This window comes from Pezoporus wallicus, unplaced genomic scaffold (genome assembly GCF_028554395.1).
Source record: "Pezoporus wallicus isolate ANWC-B61680 ecotype Strahan unplaced genomic scaffold, APGP_CSIRO_Pwel_v1 contig_5524, whole genome shotgun sequence".
Taxonomy (NCBI): domain Eukaryota; kingdom Metazoa; phylum Chordata; class Aves; order Psittaciformes; family Psittacidae; genus Pezoporus; species Pezoporus wallicus.
In genome coordinates, this window is record NW_026636622.1 from 1993853 (window position 1) to 2016542 (window position 22690).

A 22690-nucleotide genomic window follows, 5' to 3' on the forward strand; every position below is an offset into this window, starting at 1 on the left:
TGAATCATGGAATCATAAAATACCAGGTCAGAAGGGACCTAAAGGATCAGCTGGTCCAACCTTTCTTGGCAAAAACACAGTCTAGACAAGATGTCCCAGCGTCCTGTCCAGCTGATTATTGAAAGCTCCAACGCTGGGGAGTCCACCACCTCCCTGAGGAGATTATTCCAATAGCCGATTGTTCTCATTGGGAAAAATTTTCCTCTTCTAACGGGAATCTCTCCGGGAGTAATTTGTGCCATTCACCCCTCGTTAGTCTTTCGCTTATCCCAACGAGAATTAAAGCATGCCCCCTTCGCCGGGGACACACATCCTTTGGAAAAGGCAGACCGGGCAGCCTGCTCCCTTAGCAGAGTAAGATGATTTATCCGTGATCGAAGAAGGGCAACACACGTTATCAGAAAATAGTTCAGCCAAATTTTTCTTTGTAGTGTCGTACTCTGCTTTGGACAGTCCCTTGAGGTCTGCCGCGTCATTTTATGAAACAACCTGATCTTCACGGAGCACCTAGGGAATCTGAAGCTATTAGGACTTCTACTTCGCTCTGAACGGCCGCAGGAGGGGAACGCGGCTGCTCCGGGCGGCGCTAGCGAGGGCGGCCGGGCCCCTGAGGCGACTCCGGGAGCCCCTGCGGGCTCCCAACGTTAGCGGGCACCGTCGAGGCCGAAGCCGGGCGGACGGAGAATTCCTGCTGCCCAGCAGCCGCTTGCTCATTTTTCGTGAATGTCACCAGTGAGGATGTGGGTTTTCTGTATTTCTCCATGATCTAAGTAATCGCTGGGTCTCAGCTGGCCAGTGCACAAAAACCTTTAAAGTGGTCAGCTCAAGCAGTACATTCAGCTTCTAGCTGTGCATAGTTAAAACCGGGAGAGAGGCTGAAAACCGGTGGGCCCTCCAATCTTTTCTTGGTAAGTCCCCAACCGCCGCCGCGGTTGGATGTGTCTGAACTCAGTCCAGCACAGAAACAAGGGAATGAAACCGAGATGCCTTCCCCGCAGTGCCAAACTTTATTTCAGACTTGAGGATTGCAAACTACACTGCACAAAACATGCCGAGTGCTGCTGGAGGGGGCACCGGCTCCGACGGGGAAGAGTGCTGCGGGGCAGAGGCAGGCGCCCCGTGTCCACGCGTGTCATTGTCGGACGTCGAGAGAAAGAGCATCCCACAGCCTCCCAGCGGGGCCGCAGCCCTACCGCCGGACAGGAGGGGATACCCAGCACACACCCTCTCCCGCAGCAGCCCGTCCAGTTCCATCCCGCAGGGCAGTGGATTGAGCCCCGCCCGGGTGGGCCGTGCTCCCCCCAGTACCACTGTGCCTGGAGGTGGAGGTGTCACTTTTTGTTGTTGGCAGGTAGAAACGGCTCCTGGCCAGAGCGTTAGCGCTCGGCTTCCCGGGAGAAGAGGCCCCCAGCGAAGCCGATGGGTGTTGGGGGGCGGCTACTGCCTGGTGGGGCAGCGTGCCAGCGCCCCACGGGGAATGGATTCCCTAGACCTTGACTCGTGTTCAAAAGCCTGCTCCCCCCAAGAAAGAGAAACGTCTAGTCCCAACTCTGTCATGCGAAGTGACTCTGGTCGCATCCCTCCCCGTGGCTCTTTTCATTAATTAGGGCCTGCAGAGGCTGTGGGGGAGAGGGAAGCGGCTGGAAGCCACTAATTATTCAAACTTTGGAGACAGCATCCAGATGAGCTGGGTCAGCTCTTCAAGGCAGTGCATTGTATCCTGCGTGTATCAGGCGGGGAATGATAATGCTACTGTGCAAAGCCTCCATTAAGAGATTCCTTTTCATCATCACTCACTGCCTACAGAGTAGTGCAGACTACAGCGTTAAGGGCTTTTTTTCTTGCCACGGAAGAAAAACAATTTTCCGTGGCGTGAGAGGGTCGTGAAAACCTGCCCTTGCCCCCGCCCCCAGCCAATGACCTTTTTAATTACACTCATCTCCTGCAACTAAATTTTTCGCAAGATCCCACGCCCGATCTGTCACAGCTTTTTGCAATGACGCCCAGCTACAGAAACTTCTTTCCTCCTCCCTGGCTGACGCCTCCCATCCCCTGTCACCCCGGGACCCCCGCTGCTCCCTGAGTCCACGGGTGAGAGGCAGAAAGAGACGTGAGGCCAGCCCCCCCTTCCCGCCTCTGGCTGCCCCCGTGCCCCGGGGGCCGCTGCCGAGCAACGCGCCCTGGCGGGGAGGTGCTGCTCTCCTGCTCCCGCTGCGGCTGCCAAGCGTCCCGCCAGCAACCGAAGGGGAAAAGAGGGAGGACGCCCGCCAGGCGCCCGCGGGCGGTGACGGGGCTGGGGCGCAGCGCTCCCTAACTTTGCGTTTGCAGTCGCAGCAGCCTTTCCCCCCTCGGTATCCCGGAACAGGAAAGTCCCTGTTCAGCTTGCCCCCATAAGATCCTGTCTCCCTCCCCTCCACTCCCCTCCCTCTGCCCCTTCCTGCCTCTGGCCCTTGCGAGAGAAGCCGCTTCTCTCCGTGCAGGACGGGTCTGAGCCGCCGAGGTGGCGGAGGTATGGGGACGGGGCTCTGGGGATCGTCTGGCTGGCTCGATCTCCAGCCCTGAGCCAGCAGTCCGCTACCCGGAGGGCACGGCTGCCGTGAGCTCCCAGGGCTGAGCTGAGATCCTGAAGTTAGAGGTTTCTTTGTTTGTTTTGTTTCTTTTAGTTTCTTCCTCTCTGTCCTCGGTGCTTACAAAGAGCCAGTGAGGTTTGCAGAGAGAGAGACTGGGGGAGGAGGAAGAATTAAGTAAGGGAAAAAATGGCGAGTTGCAGGAACAGCGTGGAGAAAGCAGCATTTTTGTGCTGCTTCTTGCTGGTAATGGGGATCCTAACCTCCTGCGCCCGGCCGGAGGAGGAGGAAGAGCAAGAAGAGCAGCGCTCCTGTCACGGTGCTTTTGATCTCTACTTCATCCTGGATAAGTAAGTGACAGTCGCATTTAAAAACGTTTATTTACCCTTCAGTGCCTCCTTGCAACAGCGAGGATGGTCTTTCCTCCGTCTCCCCGAGTGCCTTCCCCCACCTCTCCTGGTGCCAGACGTGATGTGTAGGGCAGGGTTCTTATTTTTGCTCCCCCAAATTTGCATGTTTTTCAAGCAGAGCGTTTAGGAGAGCACTGTGCTTTGTCCTAGGGTAGTTGCACATACAGACCCAGGAAACCGGGCCACCTTCAGGTTGTAGGTGTGGTGCATGAGCTGTGAGCGTTAGGTTTGAGGGGATGTTGGTTAGTGGCCCCAGCACTCCTGGAGTTTGTTGCCAAGACTCAAGCTAAATGCCGAGTTGTTGCCTGTTGGGCAGTGCAGGTCTGTGCAGACCTACCTAAAGTTAAGGCTGGTCTGCCTCTATGTGGTGGTTGCTTTTTTACAGACTCACGATAAGGTTTTATAAAGCTTGTTTCTGCGCAGCTTCTTTGGAATTGTCTAAACCTGTGTTTGGGTTACATCTATTAAAATAGGTTGGCAAATACTTTAGTACTGTGTTAGCCCAATTTAGGCATGGCCAGAGGGTATGGTTAGGCTCACGTTCATAGGCATGTTATAGCAAGTTGTAGCAAAGTGAGGTAAACTGGTTCGCCCACAGGTGTTCTTTGGAAGGCACACATTTCTGTTATTCCTGGTGCATTGCTCTGCCTTGACAGCCAAGGGTAAAACTCAAGGAGTGTGATGACTGAGTTATCTAATACATCCTGGGTTATGTATAATATGTGGTATTACGAAAGACTGAAGCCTTTTCTTTGCGATTCCTGCCCGCAAGCCAGGTGTGAAGTCTGCTTTGTGCTGTTTCCCGGTTGGGAGAACTGTTCAGTCCATTGGGCCCTTTGCACAGCTCGCACAAGGCAAAAAAAGCACCATCGCTGTGGAGTCAGTATATTCCCATATTCAGAAAGAAGGGAAAAAAGTATCATTAAGTAGTGGTTCTGTTCTTAGAGCAAAGGCATCTGAAGACCAAAGGCGTTCTGCCTTTCTAAAAGGCACTAACACACCATGAGGTCATTGTTTTGTTTTCTTTCACTAAGAACATGTTCCTGAAGTAACCTTCATGTCTAGAAAGAGCTCTGTGGGGGGTTAGTGTTCTTAACTGAATTCTTGCCAGGCTTTTCCGAAGTGACTCGTACTGTTGTTATGCTCACTTCCCATATTGAATTCGCTGCAACAATAAATGTTGGTGATTGCGATGTGATTCTCTCTGTGACATGATTCTACAGTGCAGTTTCCTTGTTTATATTGGCATTGTGTACCTCTGGCAATCGCCACACTGTGATCAGAAAGCACTTTACTTGAGTGATGGCTGTTATCACTCATTTTGTATTTGGGGAAATCAAGGCAGAGAAGAGAGTAATTTGCTCAGTAACTGATATGTCAAGTAATAGGAAATTGATTGTATAAGCAAGTGCATTTTCAGTACTTTGGATGTGAAATGGTGTGTTTTCTTTTAGTAGGCTATAGGTCTTGTATATTGGCTTGGGTGCTGTCCAGTCTGTACAGTGGTCCACTGGAGACTCGACCTGAATGTGGTTGAAGGAAAAGTCATGCACTTCAGTTCCAGTGTGAAAATTCTCTTTGGCTTCAGTTGCAAACTGAATCTGAAGTTATATCAAACAGTTCCACTTTGTTAAAAAGTGGTAGTAGAAGTTCCTCAGGCACCTGAGTGGTTTTAGAATCCATCCCTGCTCCTATCAAGTCTGTGGCAACATGGTGGCAAAGCTGCTTTTGGCCTCAGTGAGATCACATTACTATCTATATGGGTACTATTAGAATGCCAGACCTTAGAAGCTGTAAGTCCCATGATAGCCGAGAGTGTATTTAGTCCCAGCTGTATTCTGTGACATCTGGCATAGCACTGGGAGCTTTATAGAGGCAGGGAGGATTGACTGAGTGGATAGACACTGGATCTTGAAGCAGAATCCAGTTCCTTCATCAGGAAGGAACCAGGTAATCCATTAGTGTTGAGAAGAGTCAGAATATTCCTGGTAGAGAGAAGGCAGGAAGCTAGTCAGAAGCAGCTGGTCAAATTTGAAAATGCAGTGGACATATTTTATTTTTTTCTTTAGAATTGGTTCTGTGCTGCCACATATATGGGAAGAATACTGGGTCTAATTTCTAGTGGGAGAATCCCCAGAAAAACCAAGCCCTCTACACCACAGAGTATCCCCACATGGGTTGGGTATTGCCTCCCTTCATTGGTGCTTTGCCAGTCAGGAGTTAGATGCATTCAGTTTTAATTAGCTAACAATGGGATTGAAGCACTGGCTCTGTGAAAACTCCAGGCTTTAATCCTGTGACCCTGTGGTGTGCTCTTTAGCTGAATGACAGGCCCTGTCTGAAGTCAGCCTGGGTGTGAACCTAAATGACTTTAAATTTGCTTTGCTTTGCTTCCCCATAGAAAGATGTAATCTTACATCAATAGGAGGCAAATTGGAAGAAGACAGCAAGCCTTTCTCCTTATGCATGTAAGCATTGTGTGTTACTACAATGACTTTACTGGGACATGATTTTTCTTTTTCATTCTGCCAGGCAAAGTCTCTGGGGATTTAATCCTGCAGGCAACAACCATCAGATGGAAAAGATCATCTGCTGGTGAAGTTATTGATATAATATATACGGTGCCAATTAGTGAAAGAAACTCACTGATTTCTTACCATTTTTCTTAGCTTGAAGTTGATTGCAGCCCTTTATGTTAACTCCATAGGATAGGCAAGATCAGAGCAGTGGAACTAAGCCTTGGATGAGCAAGAAGCTGGCATGGTGAAAGGGAGAAGCAGCATGTATGGGAGGGAGATGTGCCACCATCCTCCTTAGGATTGTCTGACTGTGCCAGAGCCACATTAGGACTGCCTGGTCTCTGGGGATGCTTCTCTTGAAGCTAAACTGGACATTAGCTGGCCACAAAGGTGGTTGCCTGTAATCTGCAATCTTGTGGTGTTTGCATGTCATAGTTTGAGTTATGAGGCTTGAGCTTGTTGGGAGATGTAGTGCAAGACTTCAGTGTACCATACTGAAGCAGCAGAAATTTTTCTTTTTTTAGCAGTCATTCCCTCTGCATGAGGTAAGGCAGTATACAGTGCAGCTGGCATACCCACCTCTCCTATGGCATGCGGTAAGATCAAGTCACATATGGTACCTAAGATCTCAAAGATCTTACCTTTAAACAAACATAGCTCTGAAGCCCAGCATAATGAATAGTTCTGTATTTCTCACTTGCTTTGGTTGTTTCATTTGCCTTGGTTACCCAGGTGCATGAAGATATTGTTTCAGTCCCATCCCAAACTGCCCGAGGACAGGTCCTTTTAGGGATTTGAGTGCTTGACTATCAGGTCTTATAGTGACATCCTTGTGCTTGAGTATGTAAATAACTTCCTTTCATGCCTGCCTCGCTGTTGACATCTGGCTGTTGTTTGTAATTATATTGAAATGCACTTGCACAGCAGAAAGGATGACTGACCTCTAGTGTTTTCTAATTATAACAGTGCCTGGTAGCATCATTATGATTGTTTATTAGTGCAACAAATAGAAATCCTTTTAAAGTAAGGACTTACAACTGCCATAAATATCTGCTGCTGGCAATGCTTGACATGACAGATCTGAGCTGCAGAGCTGTCTGTATTTTGTATTTACCCAATATGAAGAAATGTCTTTGATTATTGTTTTCACTTTAGGACAGAATGGAAAATTGGGGGTGGGGGAAGAATGCAAGATAGAGGGAATTATTTTCTCATTTTCCTGCTGGGATGTTTGCTAAGAAATTGTCTTTATTTTGAGGAAAAATGATCTGCACAGCCTTGGGAAAATGTTTTCTTTTTCCACAGCAGACACCATGGCAGCACAAATGTCTTTAGTAAGGCCCTGGCTGATTTTCTTTTAGAGCAGTGATTATAATGTTTTTTTGGGGGGAGATGCTGGCCTAACTATTATTTATCCACTCCTCATCTTCCCCCTGAACTTCTGGATAGTAACTCTTCATGGTATTCCCATCTCTTAGGCCCACAACAATATTGCCTTTCACAGCAGTTTTGCTTTGTCTCCTGTGCTCCTGAGAGAATCCCTGTCAACAGCAACTTTGGTAAAGACATCAGTAAAATATGGCTAGCTTCTCACTTGTAATCCATTTACCAGCTTCCTCTCTTTAAACTTGGTAAGCTTCACTCCAGAGGTGAATGTTACTGGTTGGGAGCTGGTGGGGAAGAGTACAACCTCTAATTATATGGGAAATTAGCTACTGTGTCTCAACTGCTTCCTGGTTTTGAGTTTTGGGTCTGTGTCAGCTTACCCAACTTCCCTTTGAAAAGCCAGTTTTGTGGAAGAGGGAGGGAAACAGGTTGATGCTTCCTAAGTCACTGCAGGTGAGTCAAAAAAGCTACTGGAACAAAAGGCATTTCAGGAGCTGCTATTCTGGGCCAGCTTTTATCGTTTTAAACCAACTATAATGAGTTGTTGATTCACCTTGGGTTTGGTTGTTTTTTTTTTTCTTTTTCACAATATGCCGTATTTAAAGCAAAGAAGGAGAGTTTGGTAAACACATTTTGTGTCCCTATCCCTCTTTCCTTGCCAATGATTTGAATGAATTTAGCACTCATGAATTACAAGTACTAGTGAGAGCAAGTATTTTTTGCCTTAGGCTCTCACTCTGCCTCTTTTCCCATACTCATGTAAACCCAGCCCAACAGTGTTAGGATGGAGCAGGACCTGTGGGAACTTCTGCAGCTTCTCTCTCTGTACTGTCTTGGTCTGATGCCATTCTTTGTGCTGGTTTTACACAGCACGTGAGGTGGGGAAAAGTGTGGCTAAGAACGTTGTTGTGGTTGGAAATCAGACTGCTGGCAAAGATAGGTGCCTGAACACATATGCTGTCACCTAACTTAATTGCATTTGAAAATCTGTGTTGACTGACTAAAACCACTGCTGAACTCCTTTTTTTTTCCTTTTTCATAAGAATATCTACCTACTGCAGGCAGATTTCAATTCATTGTAAAATATAGGACTTGATGCAAGTCAGCCGTCTATTGAGATTGAGAGGAGTTGCTTTCTGAACAGAAGTATCAGTTTTGTTCCTTAGGTGGCATTGATTCCTATGCATGTATATTTAAAAATGGTCTTCCACTTTTGCTGTCCGACTTTCTTCCCCCCTTTATATGTAACCACATCATCTACCTCTCATATTCCCCAGCTGCCCCTAAGCAATATTCTTTATTGTTTTCAAAACATAATCTTTCTTTGTTGTGGTTATATCTCAGACAGCACTGTGATTTTCTTACAACAGGTATAATTGCTTGGAATGTTCCAAACCAAATTTTTATTCGGCTTCAGACATACCTATGTTATTGGAACCAGGTTTTATTTGTATTTTGTCTGGTATTATTCTGCCAGCTTTGTCTTTTGGCAGGAAAAAATATTCAGGAAAACCAATTCTCTTCCCTTCTGCCCTAAGAAAAAAATTCTTTATAAAACACAAGGCAAAGTTAATGGGCAGTGGTTATTTGACATAAACCATGTACAGTTAACGGGAAGAAAAAGCCATGGCAGCTTGTCATTTGCCGTCTATTTATGCATGTAACTAAATCTGATTTATTTGGGTCTTGAGCCAAGGAAGTAAACCGTAAGATTCCCAGTGACCCAGGATTTTTGTTTGTGTGCACTCAGTGACTGAGAATTTCATTACTTTTGTCTGATCTTGCAGGCCAAACGCTGGTGTGAGTTTGTATAAGGCATTGTAGGACAGAACCTTTTCATTTCAAATGCGACTCAGAATTGACTCCTAGGAGTTTTTCAGGGCTCACGAGTTGTATTTCCCTGCTCCTGGCTATCATTTGCACTTTTGTCAAGAGTGTTGCAGAGTGATTAGGATTGAGCATTGCTCACTTTGTGCTGAAGAGAACAGGGATGCTGAGAATGGGTCTTCCAGCCTCGATGCTCCTCAGAGCAGCTCTGGAGCCTTAAAGGGAGATCTGAAGTGGATACATGCAGCAGCCTAATCATGGCTTCTGAATTTCACTTCGTGCTCTTTTGTTGGCTGGGGATGTAGTAAGAGCTATAGCAGCGGGTGGACATGACTTTCGGATTAGATGGATTACATAGGAGCAAAGAGCAGTGTTTGAGGTGTGATTTAGAGAAGTCTGTAATGTTTCTGCAGATTTTGTTGATAATTTTACTAGAGAAAAGCCATGTATAAAATTAATGGTTTTGTTTGTGAGACCCTTTGTATTCAAATACTTTGAGTCCTGTGCTCAGGGTGCTGGCCTAGGACTAAAATCCATTTACCAGTTACTCCTTTGCATCTTCCCCTCCCCATTCCAGCCTTTGTCTTGTCAATTAGTGTTACAAGTACTCTGAAGGAAGCACTGTCTCAGAATAGCTGTCTCCACCAGTGTTTCTAATTGCCTCTGGAGCACATAATATAAACTAGTCTGTCCTTGCCTAGATGAATCACCCAGTCCCTTATATGCTTGCAAGAAGCATTGTTTGGGAGAGGAGGACTGTTGTCACTTTGAATGCTGTGCTGGTTCAGAAGGGAGCAGAGGGGTGGATGAACAAGCGCGTGTGCATGTCTGAAACCACAACAAAGTAGGTGCCTCAGGGTTTGCTTTTATTGCAGAGCTGTTACTGGCCATGTGCAAGAATTCTGTTGTCTACAGCATGGTTGTGACCATAAAGAGTACTCCAAATAACAACAACAACAAAGCGCCACATTTCTGAGCAATGGGCTTTATACAGGATCACCATTAGCTTTAGGAGATAGAGACTTATAGGGACCTGCAAACTTAATGAGTATTGTCCTCTCCTGACACCATACTCAAACTGAATGTGGCATCATTAATAATGAGTCTGTTTCGTGCTCCGGGATTCCCGGAATTGCTGCCTTCAGCTAATCTGTAACAGAGGCAAATGTTCATGTGCAATGAATAGGACAAGGAGCAGCCCTGTATCTTCATGGAGTTTCTCACTTTCAGCAGGGAGGGAAGGCTGTGGGTCCTGCCGCCTCTCCTCTGTATACATGAAATAATAAAATATATTCACTGTTTAGGTAACACTGGGGTTTTAACTTTCACTGCTAAGGTGCAGGACTGATGTATGTTGCACTACATAGGCTCCTGATGGTGAGTTAAGCTGTAACTGTGAATCACAGGTGCCCTAGGACAGACACCTTACAACTGACCTTCCTATCTTTTGCCTGCTGAAGTAACTGGGCTGAGAGTAGCACCCCATTTGCCAGCATTTTGCTGTTTAATTTCGCAGAGCTCCAGCTTCCACTGCCTCTGGGAGCCTGTAAGTGGAGTTTTCCAACCCATCTCACGTTTTGTTGTCTTCACAAGCAGCAGTGAAGTACCTCAGATTGGGGTAGGCATGACTTTAACATGCTTTTTTTTAATACTGACACAGAGTAAAAGTGCTAAACTAGAAGGAGTCGCTCCAAAGTAAGCAGGAGCAGAATGAAGCCTTGCAATCACATCACTTCCTTCCACCCCCAGAAATACTCACGGACCTCCTCTTTTCCCCTCCCTTCAAGCAGTAGCAATAAGAAATTCAGGAAAACAGCAGCAGCTGCTCCTCCGAGCAAGTCCCAGTGAGGCCAGGAGGACATTCTTTCCTGTGTTGTGGTTTGCTGACTCTCCTCTTTGTCTTGTGTGTAATGGGAACAGAGCTCATGGAGTGGGGAGCACCCTCTCAACAAATGGCTTCTGTGGGTTTTTCACTTTGCTTGGGCTTAAGTCTAATCCCAGTTGTGCCGGTATGAACTTGGGGAAATTCTGCTATTTCTCTGGACCTGTTCCAGGCTCACCCCAGCAGAAACAGGGCCTGAAATACTTTCGGCGGCTCTCCAGCTACCCACAGCAGCTGTTTATTGCTTTGCATTTTCCTTTGCCATGAGAATTACGTAACCTCTGAGGGCTGGAGCCTCATCATCCAGCTTGCCTCTGAAAGGCACCCTCACTGCTCATAAGCAGTGAGGTCACCATCCACAGAGGTCTTTGGCATGTGGGGCCCAGTACTTTGCAGAGAGCATGGGGCTCACTGGGCATCTTCAGTGGGGAGTGTGCAAGGAGGAAGCCTGGTGATCAGCTGAGTGACAGTGGCTGTTTTGAATGATGTGAGGAGTTGAACCAGGTAGCTGATGACTGAAAGCAGGAAATCTCAAAGGTGTGAGCCAACAAGATAGGTCTGTCTGTAGCGTAGCCTTTCTTTGCTGACAGCTTGGTGGATCCACTGGTACAAATCTCCACAGCAGGATACATAGGGTTCCCTGGCTGCATCACTTCCCTATGGCTTCTCCTAATTACTGGTGAGGGAGGATGACCGTGTGCTTTTTCTGCACAGCACTGACCTTTTCCATGCTTCCTTTATTCTTTTCTCTTTATTCAGAAGTTTTCACAGCTCCTCTGAAATCTTACAGGAATATATAATTTGATGGCCAAACAGGCCAAGCAAGGAATCTGTTTGTGGTCATTTACTGATGACACTTTGGGACAACACATCTACTCTGAGGCCCCTGTTAGCATGGGTACACTGATTAACATGAGTTACTGAAAGGTTCTAAGGGAAACAACAAAAGCAACAAAACTACTGTAAAAGCCATGCTGTGTGGATGACCAACAATAACCTGTAGGGCAGAAAATCACTGAAAGACCCTGTGCTTTCTCTGGGCTTGGTAACTGTGGAGTTAAAAACGAGTATGGCTTTCAAGCATTGGCTATATTCAGATAGGAGCTCAGAGTGTGCTTGGAGCCTCCCACTTGTCATGGGAAACCAAGGCAAGAAACCTCCTAGCCTGATGCAGCCAAGAAGGGCAGCAGGTTAGTTTATGCTGCCAGCAGAAGTGATTCTGAAGTGTGAAAGATAAGATCCCAAAAGCAATGAAATGCATCAGTATCTTCAATAGCATTGGGCAGCTCTGGTTTGTCCGTCTTTGACAGCATCTGGCAACATAGTATATAGTTTAGCAAACGTTTTATTGTTGTAATTCTTTGTTTAATCTGCCATTAAAACTGGTGGTGGTGGTGTATGGTCATGCCTCAGGGCAGCAGATGAAACTATCAGGACAAACCCCAGCAGCCTCTGAAACATATATATATATATATATAAATCAGCAAATAAAAATACAAGTGGGGATATATAGAGGTGAGCTTCAGTGGCAGGGTGGGGAAATCAGGTTTTTCTATAACCTAGGCTACCCCTACTGGTGTTCATGAGAGGTTTGACATGATGGGCATTGGTGGCATTTGGGCATCATTTGCAGTGGGACATGACATACATGGGCTTGGAGGAGTGTGGTGTGGAAGTGATTAAGCGCTGACCACTTCACTGGTACTCTTTATATGGGATTTTGAAACGGGAATGTTTTCTTGCTAGCGTTTCTGTCTGGTTTTGACACTTCCCAGTTGATAGATTGGAATACTTTGGCACTTCCCAGCTGGTAAGCACCATGTGGGTTCATATTAAGAGTATCAGTCTTAAGATTGAGAGTGAAATGACCACTTTCACTGTGGAGTAGAATCTCTCCTAGAGGACAAGGAGACCCACTGCCATGCTGAAATACCTCTGCTCAGCAGGGTTGTAACCTGATAGTGTGGAGGCAGACACTCTGAGAGCACTGTACACTCCCCAGACCCCCATAGCTTTTCAGAAGTGGGCATCTACAGGTTGATTGCAGCCAATTATTAGTCTCACTGGCTGTACCATTTCCATGAAGGGGTTTTTCATTATAGTCAGAGTGTATGGAAGTGCACAGTATTAAGGTTATCTGTATATTTTTACTTTAAAAGTCTTCATGTTTTTCCACCATAAGTGGTTTATGATTTTCTGGAATTTCCAGTGTTGAGGCTGTTTTAACAAACTGCTCTTTGCCTGAGGGGTAGATTAAGAAAAAAAAGGGGAGGGGGAGGTAGGAGAGGTAATTCTGACTGTCCTAAGAAGGTACTGGAAATGGTGGTTTGTGGCTGTTACAAAGAAAACTCATTGCTACTTTCTTTTTTGGATTGCATCAGTGCCTCTGGTGCCAGCAGTAGAAATTTGATCCCTCATCCAAAATAGGTCAGTCTTTTCCAAGTAAAGAACTGCAGCTAATCTGTGAAGTGACTCCATCAGAAATTGCAGGAGTTTGATTTAAGTGGGGTCTAAAACTCAGAATGAAACTGTGGATGTCAACTACAGGGGGGAAAGGATTAAAAAAAAATAATCTGGGAGCTGTAAATGCATCTTGCAGAGATTCAGGAAAATCTCTTTGAGTTCATCATGTTTAGAGAGTTAGACTGGGACGCTGAGAAAAATCCTGGAGAATTATGGGCATTGAACTGCCTCAAATCCCTTTTTGGAAAAGCTGTCTTTAAAGTACATACCTCACATCAGCATGGATTGTTTTTTAATGATAAAAGTGCTAGCAGTGCCAGAAACTTTCATTGGTGCTGTGTATGACTATGTAAACTTGTCATTGCATAGCACATACAGATTGGAGACCACAGAGGGTCCAGACCCTTGGTTTGAGCAGTTCCTTGTGCTTTGTTGCCCTCTCTCAGTGCCTGGCAATTTTTTAATTCTGAGATAACCAGTGCAGTCTGTGAATGAATCACCAGTTCTCCAGAACAGTAGCACACATGGGCTTCTGTATGCTGACCTGTACCTGACATACAGGGGCAGGAGCGACTGGCATAAAGTCACTTGGGAAGTCCGTAGTAGAACTGAGAATTGTAATACAGGTCATTTTCTCACTTTTTCATATATATTTACACAGAAAAATATCTAACAAGTTAGAGAAAACCTACTGTTACACAGTAGTTAAATTTCAGAAACTTTTTAATTTTCTGCCTAAGTCCCTGTGATCCTTCTGTATGTGCTGTTGTTTTATTGATCTTTATGCCTAGGCACCTGATAATGTGAGTTTGCCTAGCAAGGAAAGCAAATAAGTCATTCTTTCATAAACACCACGGTGCTAGAGAGGGCTTTTAAAACCATTGACTTCTCATACTTTGTAGCCTATTTAATGGCCTAAACGTGTATGGCCTATATCTACAAAATAGGAACAGCCTGTCATTTACTACAGAGTTGCTGCATGCAAGGGTCTGTTTGAGGTCTGAGTGTGGGGGTCCCTGGGAATGTAAGACTAAGCAGAAAAAAGACAGGGAGTGCCAGTGATTCCATTTTATTTATTGGGAATGGCAGCATGAATGTAAGTTTGTGCATGTAACCAAGCTGCCCAAGTTTTCACAAGAAATCTATAAAGCAGCCAGGGATTGACTGGCCAGAATGTTAGTCCAGCAAATGAGCTACAAGTACTGCCTTTCCCTTCTGAATTACTTCAGAAGCTTTCTCTTCTGAAACAAACAGTAATTCATGGAAGCATTCTCCCACACGTTTTGGGAGAATAGAAGATCAGTCAGGACTTTCTCTGTGGCTGCAAGGGGAGAGCTGTGCTCTAGGAAAGTAAATAATCTGCTTGCAGCTCACAGTCAAATAAAATTAATTAAACTAGAAGAAAATACTTATGTTATGTTATAAAAGGAACAAAAGCAGATGGAAGAGTTACTGAATTCTTTTCAAATTGTATGGCAAGCCATTTCAGACCTACTTCTCTTTGAGTCAGTAGGTTTTGCCAGGATGGTTTCTGTTACAGGTTCCAACACAACTGCTGTACAAACCTCAACAGAGCTAGCTGCCTCATCTCCATAGACATCTATGTAATTTGTGTCCTGAATCACCTTTGGAGTAGCCCAGGCTTAAGAATGAGAGTGGAACAAGGAATTTCAATGTGAAATAGATTAATGTAATCAATTATGTTTTGTGTACAGGTCTGGAAGTGTTAGAAATCATTGGACTGAGATATATTCTTTTGTGGAAAGCCTAGCTGAGAAGTTCATAAGGTAAAGTTCTCTTAAGTTGATATTTTAATCTGCTATATACTTAATTTCTTTCATTCACTGCTTCTTAGCAAATGGAAATCTGAAGTGGTCTGTGTTTGATGTGGATCTGGCTTGTTCTGTTTCAGTCCAATGCTGCGGATGTCTTTCATCGTTTTTTCTTCACGAGGCACTACAATCATGAAGCTAACAGAAAATAGGCAAGTATTCCCTACAGCTTTCATCCAGAAATACCCTCCATCCCTCCTCTCAAGCAGCAAGTGGCACCCAAACCAGAATCCAGAGGTCGGTCTTGGTCTCGCTGTGGCACCAACTCAGGCAGCAACTGAAATCCATTCCACCCTTCCAAGCTGGAAGAGGGCTTAGAAGGACTTTGAGTCTCCCATTACCATTTTTTTTTCAGCCGTGTAAGAGTAAGGCGGCACTGGGCTGTATGTTCTTTATTGCAGTATTTTGAGGAGAAACTACATTTCCAGTCAAGGAATCATGTACATCCTCACTATCCCTAGGTGTCCAGATAAGGGCAGTTTTTGCATCAGCTATCTCATACCCTGAGCTGATGAGCAAAAGGACTGTATGGAAGTCCCACAGTGCTTTTCAGAGTGACCCAAAGTCCTGAACTTCATGTCAGCAGCTAGTTGTACCCAGCCCCACCCCCCCCAAAAAAAAAACAACCAAACCCCCCCACCTCCCCTGCCCTCAGACCCCACCCCCCCCAAACAAAAAACAAAAAACAAAAACAAAAAAAAAAAAACAAAAAGAACCCAAAACCTCAAAAGCAAAAAAACCACCAACCAAACAGACAAAACCAACCCAAATAATTTTGGGTTTAATTTGCCTCATGTACCCAAATCCCAGTTATGGAGGTGTTTCTAAGAAATTTCTTTCAGCTTAAAGCCCTTGCTTTTGCTGCTGCTTCTGTCTGTGTGAGAAGGTCCCAGCAGTACAGTGCACCTGTAAAAAAAGGCGGCTCTGAAGCAGTCTTGAAACAACAGCTGTCCTCCATTTTGTAGTCCAGGGCCTCACCCAAAGCCAGAAACCCCACAGGGGTCTTGTGTTTCTGCTGGCTCCACTGAATTTTGGCTTAGGTCTCCATCATGTACCTTGGTGGTGGAGCCCAAACTTGCTTACTTCTCCCAGGTGGATTTATTCTTTTCAAGGTGAAAAGTAGGCAGGAGCCCTGTGGCAATATGTTGAACATATTAGAATGTTCCCTCTCCTGAACTCCTGTTCTCTGTATGGATCACCATGTGTGCTTTTTCAGCTCATTCTATACTTTGAAAGGATAAAAATGTGCTTTTTGCCCTAAGGACAAATCCTGAATTTCCAGCTTCTAATTTTACCTTCATCCCACATAGACTCCTGTTTCCTCTGTAGCTGGGGTTGTACCACCTAAAATACCAGTTGTAAAATGGGGCTCTCACTGTCCTTTAAAAATGATGCGCCATGGCATCTGGGGATGATGTTGGACTGCCTCCATCTTGTCTGTTGAATATTTGTGCCTTGTTTGCTTTATTTGTGTTCCATTAATATAATGAAAACTTTGCTGAGGGTCAGGGTCTTTTAGTGGTCAGTGGTTCATTAAATTATTAATTTCACTGAGCGATCCTTTCGTTAACAGGTATTTGTGGAGTAAGAAGCTGTGCAAGAAGGTGTCGTAGGATCAAATTCCCTCTCTTATTAGGCAGCAGCTGCCCCAGGAGGGTTGATCAGTCCCTGGTCTAGGATAGGAAATACACATCATTCCCATCCTGTTCTCTTATCTTTTGGCCTCTGTCTTTATAATGGAAAAGTCCTAATTCCAGCTGTCCTGGTGATTGATTGAATACAGGGGTTATATTTGTCCCATTTTCATGACAGGGTCATAAGCTTTTAAATTCTCATTCCGTCTGCAGTTAGTCAGAGTTTAATATCTGGTATTTGCTTTAATTCAATCTTATCCTGACTGATAGTGTACCAGAATGAGGGATGGAATTGCACCCTTAAAATGTATTAACCCTAACACTGTATCTTATATCCAGTTTTGTGCTCCTATGGGTGTTTGGCTGAAAAATTGTGGGGTTTGAAAAAATAAAATAAAATTGATTTTTAACAGTGTTTTGTTTGGTTTTGTTTTCTATCCAAAGGGAAGCCATAAGACGAGGGCTCAACATTCTTCAGTCTGAAGTGCCTGGAGGAGACACATTCATGCATGAAGGATTTAAAAGGGTACATATCACAGTACCTTCTTCCTTTGATTTATACATATAAACTTTGCTTTGCTTGCTTCCGGTGTACTTAAGAGCTAACAAAGTTCTGCACTTTGTTGCAGGCAAATGAGCAGATTTACCACGAAACCTATGGAGGTATGTGTTGTATTTTGCTCCTGTTAAGTATCTTCATTGAAGAGACAGTGATGATAGTTCATATATGACCTGCAGTAAACCCACTGAAAAGTGTTGGAGAAGGAATTGGTGTTACACAATCACTGCATTCCATTTTGACTACGGCCCTACTTTTAAATGCATGATTCATGGTTTATTAAGACCAGAGGAGACCGGTATGATCACAGATCTGCCCCATTGCAGAATACAGACCAAAGCATTAAAGCTAGAACTGCTTGTCCTGTTCCCAGGGGACAGGAATACCCAGATTTTCCTGCACCCTTTTGTCCTGGTACACTCAGCACTGCCTGCCTTGTGCACCCAAGTCCTTGTTCTCATTGGTATAGGGGTGAATGCAATCAGCTGAGATTTTTGCATCAGCGTGACAGATTCAGGATCAGATTCTGAGTTCCTAAAATGTAAATCTTCCCTAAATTTGAAGAGGGAAATGTGTTTGTGGCTTTTATCTTTGCCAAAAGAAGGCCTAATTAGTTAAACTGAACCCTTCTTGCCTTATTTGTACCATGGTATGAGCTGGTTCTCATTTGTGAGCTGGTGGGCTCTGGAAAATGGAGAAATGGGTCAGTGCCTTTTCATAAAATAGGCTGTGAGTGTAGAGTCTTCATCAGCACCTCTGCATAGCTTCTCAGGCACCTGTGTCAGGAGAGTCCTGAAGAATGCAACTGAAAGCTTTTTTACCTCACCATAATATATAGCTAAGAACTAACCAACTATTCTGTAAGGAAAAAGTAGATGACATCTGGATTTATAAACTAAAATATCAGAGAAGAAACAAGTGTTCAAAAGAAAACAAAATAAGCTTTCAATTTTTTTTCCAGCCCTTTTCAAGCATACTGACCAGGAAAAAAGGAAAAAAAAAAAAAAAGAGGAATACAGGATTCCAAGCTATCCTCCCCCTAAGTTGCAGGTCATTTTTTTTTTAAGATTTTTCTGTGTCTGACATGACATGGGAAGGACTGCATGGCATAAGAAACCTGTCAGAACTGATCAGTGTTTAATTTCAGACAGTATGGGGGAAGACACTTGAAATTGTAACAGATTATTTTGAAAAATAAGAAATACTTCTCTGAAAGTAACGTGTGTGTGTGTATTAGTTACTTTGCTTAAGAACCATGGATGCAGAATGGTTGATTGAGCCATAGTTTGCACATTAATTAAGTTTAATTTTGTTAGCATGTTACATTTTTTTTAGGTAGTATTTTATCCTATACTGCATTATGCATATAGCTATCCAAAGTCTATGCAACCTTTTCACTTAAGCTAAGGTGGGATATAAAATCTTTCCACAAGGTGTGAATTTTCTGTAATGAACCTGATCTCAAGGTTTTCACATGCTCAGAAGTCGTACGATTTTTAGTGACAGCTCTTGTTGCTCGAGAAGTGTAGGACTGAACCCCTTACAGAAGCACATTTTGTGCCATATTCAGTTGGGTTGCTCTTTGGAAGTCTGCTGGAGGAGAAGGTAGGATGGCAGCAAAGCTCCTTTTGCACAGGTATCTCTTACCATCATCTCTGGGCAAGGTTTGTGTAGAGTCAAGTTTGCAAAGAGAAAAGGGGAAACCTATCCTCCTGTGCAAATCCATTTTGCCACTTTTCCACACAAAAGATCTAGATGTAATCTTGGTAGATGCATTTATTTGTCAAAAAAAAAAGGAATGCCTCACTTCAAACTTTCATTTCATTGTTGAATCTTTGTGTCATACATACAATGGTAATCTGATAACTATCTTTCATGTAGGAGTTCGGACCGCTAGTGTGATTATTGCTCTGACGGATGGAGAATTGCAAGATGTTCAGTTTTATTATGCAGAACAAGAAGTAAGTCACCTTCACATTCACCCAAACCGCTTATGTCAAACCTGTAGGCATTAGCTGCGGGCTCCACTGATTACATGGCTTTGCGCTTGATGGCAATTTTGTATTTTTTTTTTTTAGGCCAACCGAGCCAGAAGCTTTGGCGCTATAGTTTATTGTGTTGGAGTGAAAGATTTCAATGAAACGCAGGTAACTTTGCTTGCTTTCTTCTAGTTTTGTTTTTCTGTGACATTACTGCACAAGTAACAGCATCAGGGGAAGGCATTTATTTAATTACTTGAGGCGTAAATCATTTCGTGTCAGTATGATGTCTTTTAGCAAGTATGAAAGGGCTCAGTTTTGTTCACTGTGATTTTGTTTTCCTCATGATTTATGATTGTCTTTCTTTGCAGCTGTCAACAATTGCTGACAGCATCAATCATGTTTTTCCAGTTACGGGAGGCTTTTATGCCCTAAGAGGCACCATTGATTCAGTAAGTCGGGTATTCTGAAACCCAGAAAAGAACACCCTTTCCTGTATTAATAAAGAATAGATAATAAAAATGATTACAAAAAATGCTGTTGTCTACATTTTTTAGATTCTCAAGAAATCTTGCATTGAGATCCTAGCAGCTGAACCATCGAGTGTTTGTGCAGGAGGTAAGTTTCCACAAGAGCAGTGCGATAAGGCAAATGATCGACACTGATGAAATGTCAGTAACTGCCTAATGTGGTATCAGAGCTGAAGCCTGGGGATGTGTTAGATTATCCCCTCAGGCCATGGCTAAAGAAAGCCTTGTGTGTTCCTTCTCAGCCTGAGAAAAAAATAGTGCCAATAAACATCTAGCTGCTGTGCCTGAAAACCTGCTCGGAGAGTTGATTGAGGTAGCACCTTGGTAACTGGGGATACCACTTTTAAAACATCCAAGAGCAAGAGACACCAAAAGTGATGTAAAGCCAGTCTGTCAGAAGTGGTTTAGGGTCTAAAGATGGCGTCTCAAAAATTTCTGGAAAGGCTGCATTCCTGGGTCTGCTAAGGCTTGTCAGCAGTTAGAACGTGCACAGAAATTTCAGCTTTATTGAACCAAATATAATGAACTGCATAGGCCAGGGTACCTGGTGTGTTTTCCAAACTGCTGATGTTTTACTTACAATAAAAGAACGGTTAGTGTGTGTGGTAAACATGAAGAATCCCCAGAGGAGCTGCTGATAATTTCATGCTTTTCATGTGTAGTATATTTAGCTTGGATTTGTTCTGGTTTGCGTTAGCAATTAACTTGCTGTGTGTTTGTCTACTGAAGAGGCTATTACAGCAGAGTAAGAGTGACACCATAAGTTTGCTGGAAGGTACAGTTTACAGCATGGTTATTTAGATTTGATGTTACTGTCTTGTGTTCATTTTCTTCTATGCTGAAAAATGAGCACATTAAAATAGCAATGATGCATGAAAGCTGACCTTGAAAACAAACAAAATTAGGAAAATCAGGAAAAATCTAGTAAATATTACAGAAAAGAGAAATGGTTCATTTTTCATTTCCACATGTCAATCACAGTATAATCTTGCTATGAGTATTTCAATTTAAAATGAAATATCTATGTATCTTCTGAACTTTTCCTAAGTATATAATTGTGGACTAGATGTTTGTGTTAAAAATCCTGTCAGTAGAAAAAGTGTGAAAAGGAATGATTTTATTTTTAAAAATCAGTTTGTGGAGATGATCAGAAACAATTTTAAAGCTTTGACTTTTCAAAGTTGTTTTTTTTTTATTTCATAGTGGTAAATTCTTCCTTTATTTGCTTTCAGTTTATTGTATACCAGACAGGTTTTTTTGTGCAACAGCTTATTGCAAGCTTTCCCATTCAACAGAAATTGCATTTAGCAATGTGAATGTTCCAAAAGGAGAGATTTCAGTAGTAGTCTTGTAATTGTTCAGAAAATGTTAAGAATGTTGGAAAGATGAATTTGAAACCATATTTTCGAATGGAAATTTGAAAATATTTTTCAGAAGCATTTGAGGAAATAAATTTTAAAGAAAATGTTTATAGAATCATAGAATGGTTAGGGTTGGAAAGAACCTTAAGATCATCTAGTTCCAACCCCCCTGCCACGGGCTTCTCAAAACTGGATGTATTTCAGCATAAAGAGTAAAGTTTCTTTTATTTAAAAGGAATGATGAGTTCAGATTTTTGCCAAGCTTTCTAGGTAACTAGCTTATCACAAGCATGATTAAAAATACACAAGTGCACTTCAAAATAGTTTGCCCTTCCTACTAAAATAAAATATTGCTGCATTACTTGCATCTGAAAATGTTTTTTTGTTGTGTTTGTGGCTTTTAAGTAAGACCAATATAAACTGAGGAGAACCAGTTTCCATGTATTGTTCGTGTTTCAGCAAAATGCCAGCACTTGTTTCACTTAAATTTTGAGGTTCGTCCTGTTGACAAAACCATCCGGTAAAGGCTGGCACACGGTGAAGTGTGGTGCTGAATCACCAGAGTATGAAGTTGTGGATCTTGCATGCTTGAAGGTTTACCTATAGTAGTAGGAGGCTTGAAAATAGGAGGAATCTGAAAGTGCAGCTCCAAATGATACATGCTCTTGTGTTAAATGGTCTTTAGCATGAAGAATCAGGCTTCTAATGGCTTTTATTATGAGTCAAGTCTTGCAAGCTGAAATTAACTCCTGGGAAAGGTTTTACAGTACGAGGCTGGAAATATTTATGCTTGTACTTGACTTTATTATCCTTTATTATCCCACTAACTTCAACATAGCCAGAGGTTCATCTTTATAGCTGTGTGCACCACTCTCTGCTGGAAGGAATCTCCTGGGATTGAACAACTTTTTTCATGGTAATGTGAATCCAGATCCTGAATCCAGTTCACTGGACGGTCAGATACACTTCTACTCCATGTAATGTGGTTTTTTTAAATTTTTTTTTAAATGTACTTTAGTTGGGTTTCAACGCAAAAAATACTGAAGCCTATGAATTCATCTCAGAATTGTAATGCATTTTTTAAATTTAGGTAGTTACTAATATTGTTTACTGATAAATATATAGGTACTATTGAATAACAAATATAAATAATATATATAAGAATAATAAAAAAATATAAATATATATGCACCTGCTTTTAGAACTAGCTGAAAACAAGAACATAAGATTTTGTAGAACATAAGATTTCCTAGAAATGCAAGATTGCTTCCCCTTTTTCTAAGTTTTTTTTTTTAGTATGTAATTGAAATTTGCTTTCCAAAATTTTGGTCGAAAACCAGTAGACCTTCTGAAAAAGTACAATATATTATTGCATTCTCCAGCAAAGAAAGTTTACATCCTTGAAATGTGGCTCTGTCTGTGCTTTTTGTATAAGACTTACCTGAGTGAGGTGGTGATAATCAGTTTGGCTTTTTTTAGCATTGTTACTAATTTTTAGAATCTGGTATGAGATCACGAGGGCTTTCTGTTGTTCAATGGAAGCCAGTCACAATAGATCTGACCCACTCCTTGTAACTGTTCTTGCAACTCATAATTACTACTGTGTTGGTGATTACTGGTGATCTCCGCTTCATTTTTGACTTGCCAGAGGTTTAGCAAAATGCCGATGGAACAATTTCCATGTGGCAACAATTCCAGTTGGGACTCTGGCTCTCTGTGACGAAGCTATCTGGCAAGTCTA

General features: G+C 43.1%; 1 protein-coding gene across 1 annotated transcript in view; it reads left to right on the forward strand.

Annotated features, from left to right (window-relative positions):
- The first annotated feature begins 2678 nt into the window (after positions 1 to 2678).
- Positions 2679 to 22690, forward strand: part of ANTXRL (ANTXR like) — a 53619-nt gene continuing 33607 nt past the window's right edge. The window contains exons 1-9 of the mRNA XM_057401063.1: positions 2679 to 2917; positions 14770 to 14841; positions 14967 to 15038; positions 16965 to 17046; positions 17150 to 17183; positions 18961 to 19040; positions 19158 to 19226; positions 19430 to 19510; positions 19616 to 19676. Of these exons, the coding sequence (XP_057257046.1) occupies positions 2757 to 2917; positions 14770 to 14841; positions 14967 to 15038; positions 16965 to 17046; positions 17150 to 17183; positions 18961 to 19040; positions 19158 to 19226; positions 19430 to 19510; positions 19616 to 19676 (712 nt within the window). The 5' untranslated portion in view covers positions 2679 to 2756. The remainder of the gene's footprint in view (positions 2918 to 14769; positions 14842 to 14966; positions 15039 to 16964; positions 17047 to 17149; positions 17184 to 18960; positions 19041 to 19157; positions 19227 to 19429; positions 19511 to 19615; positions 19677 to 22690) is intronic.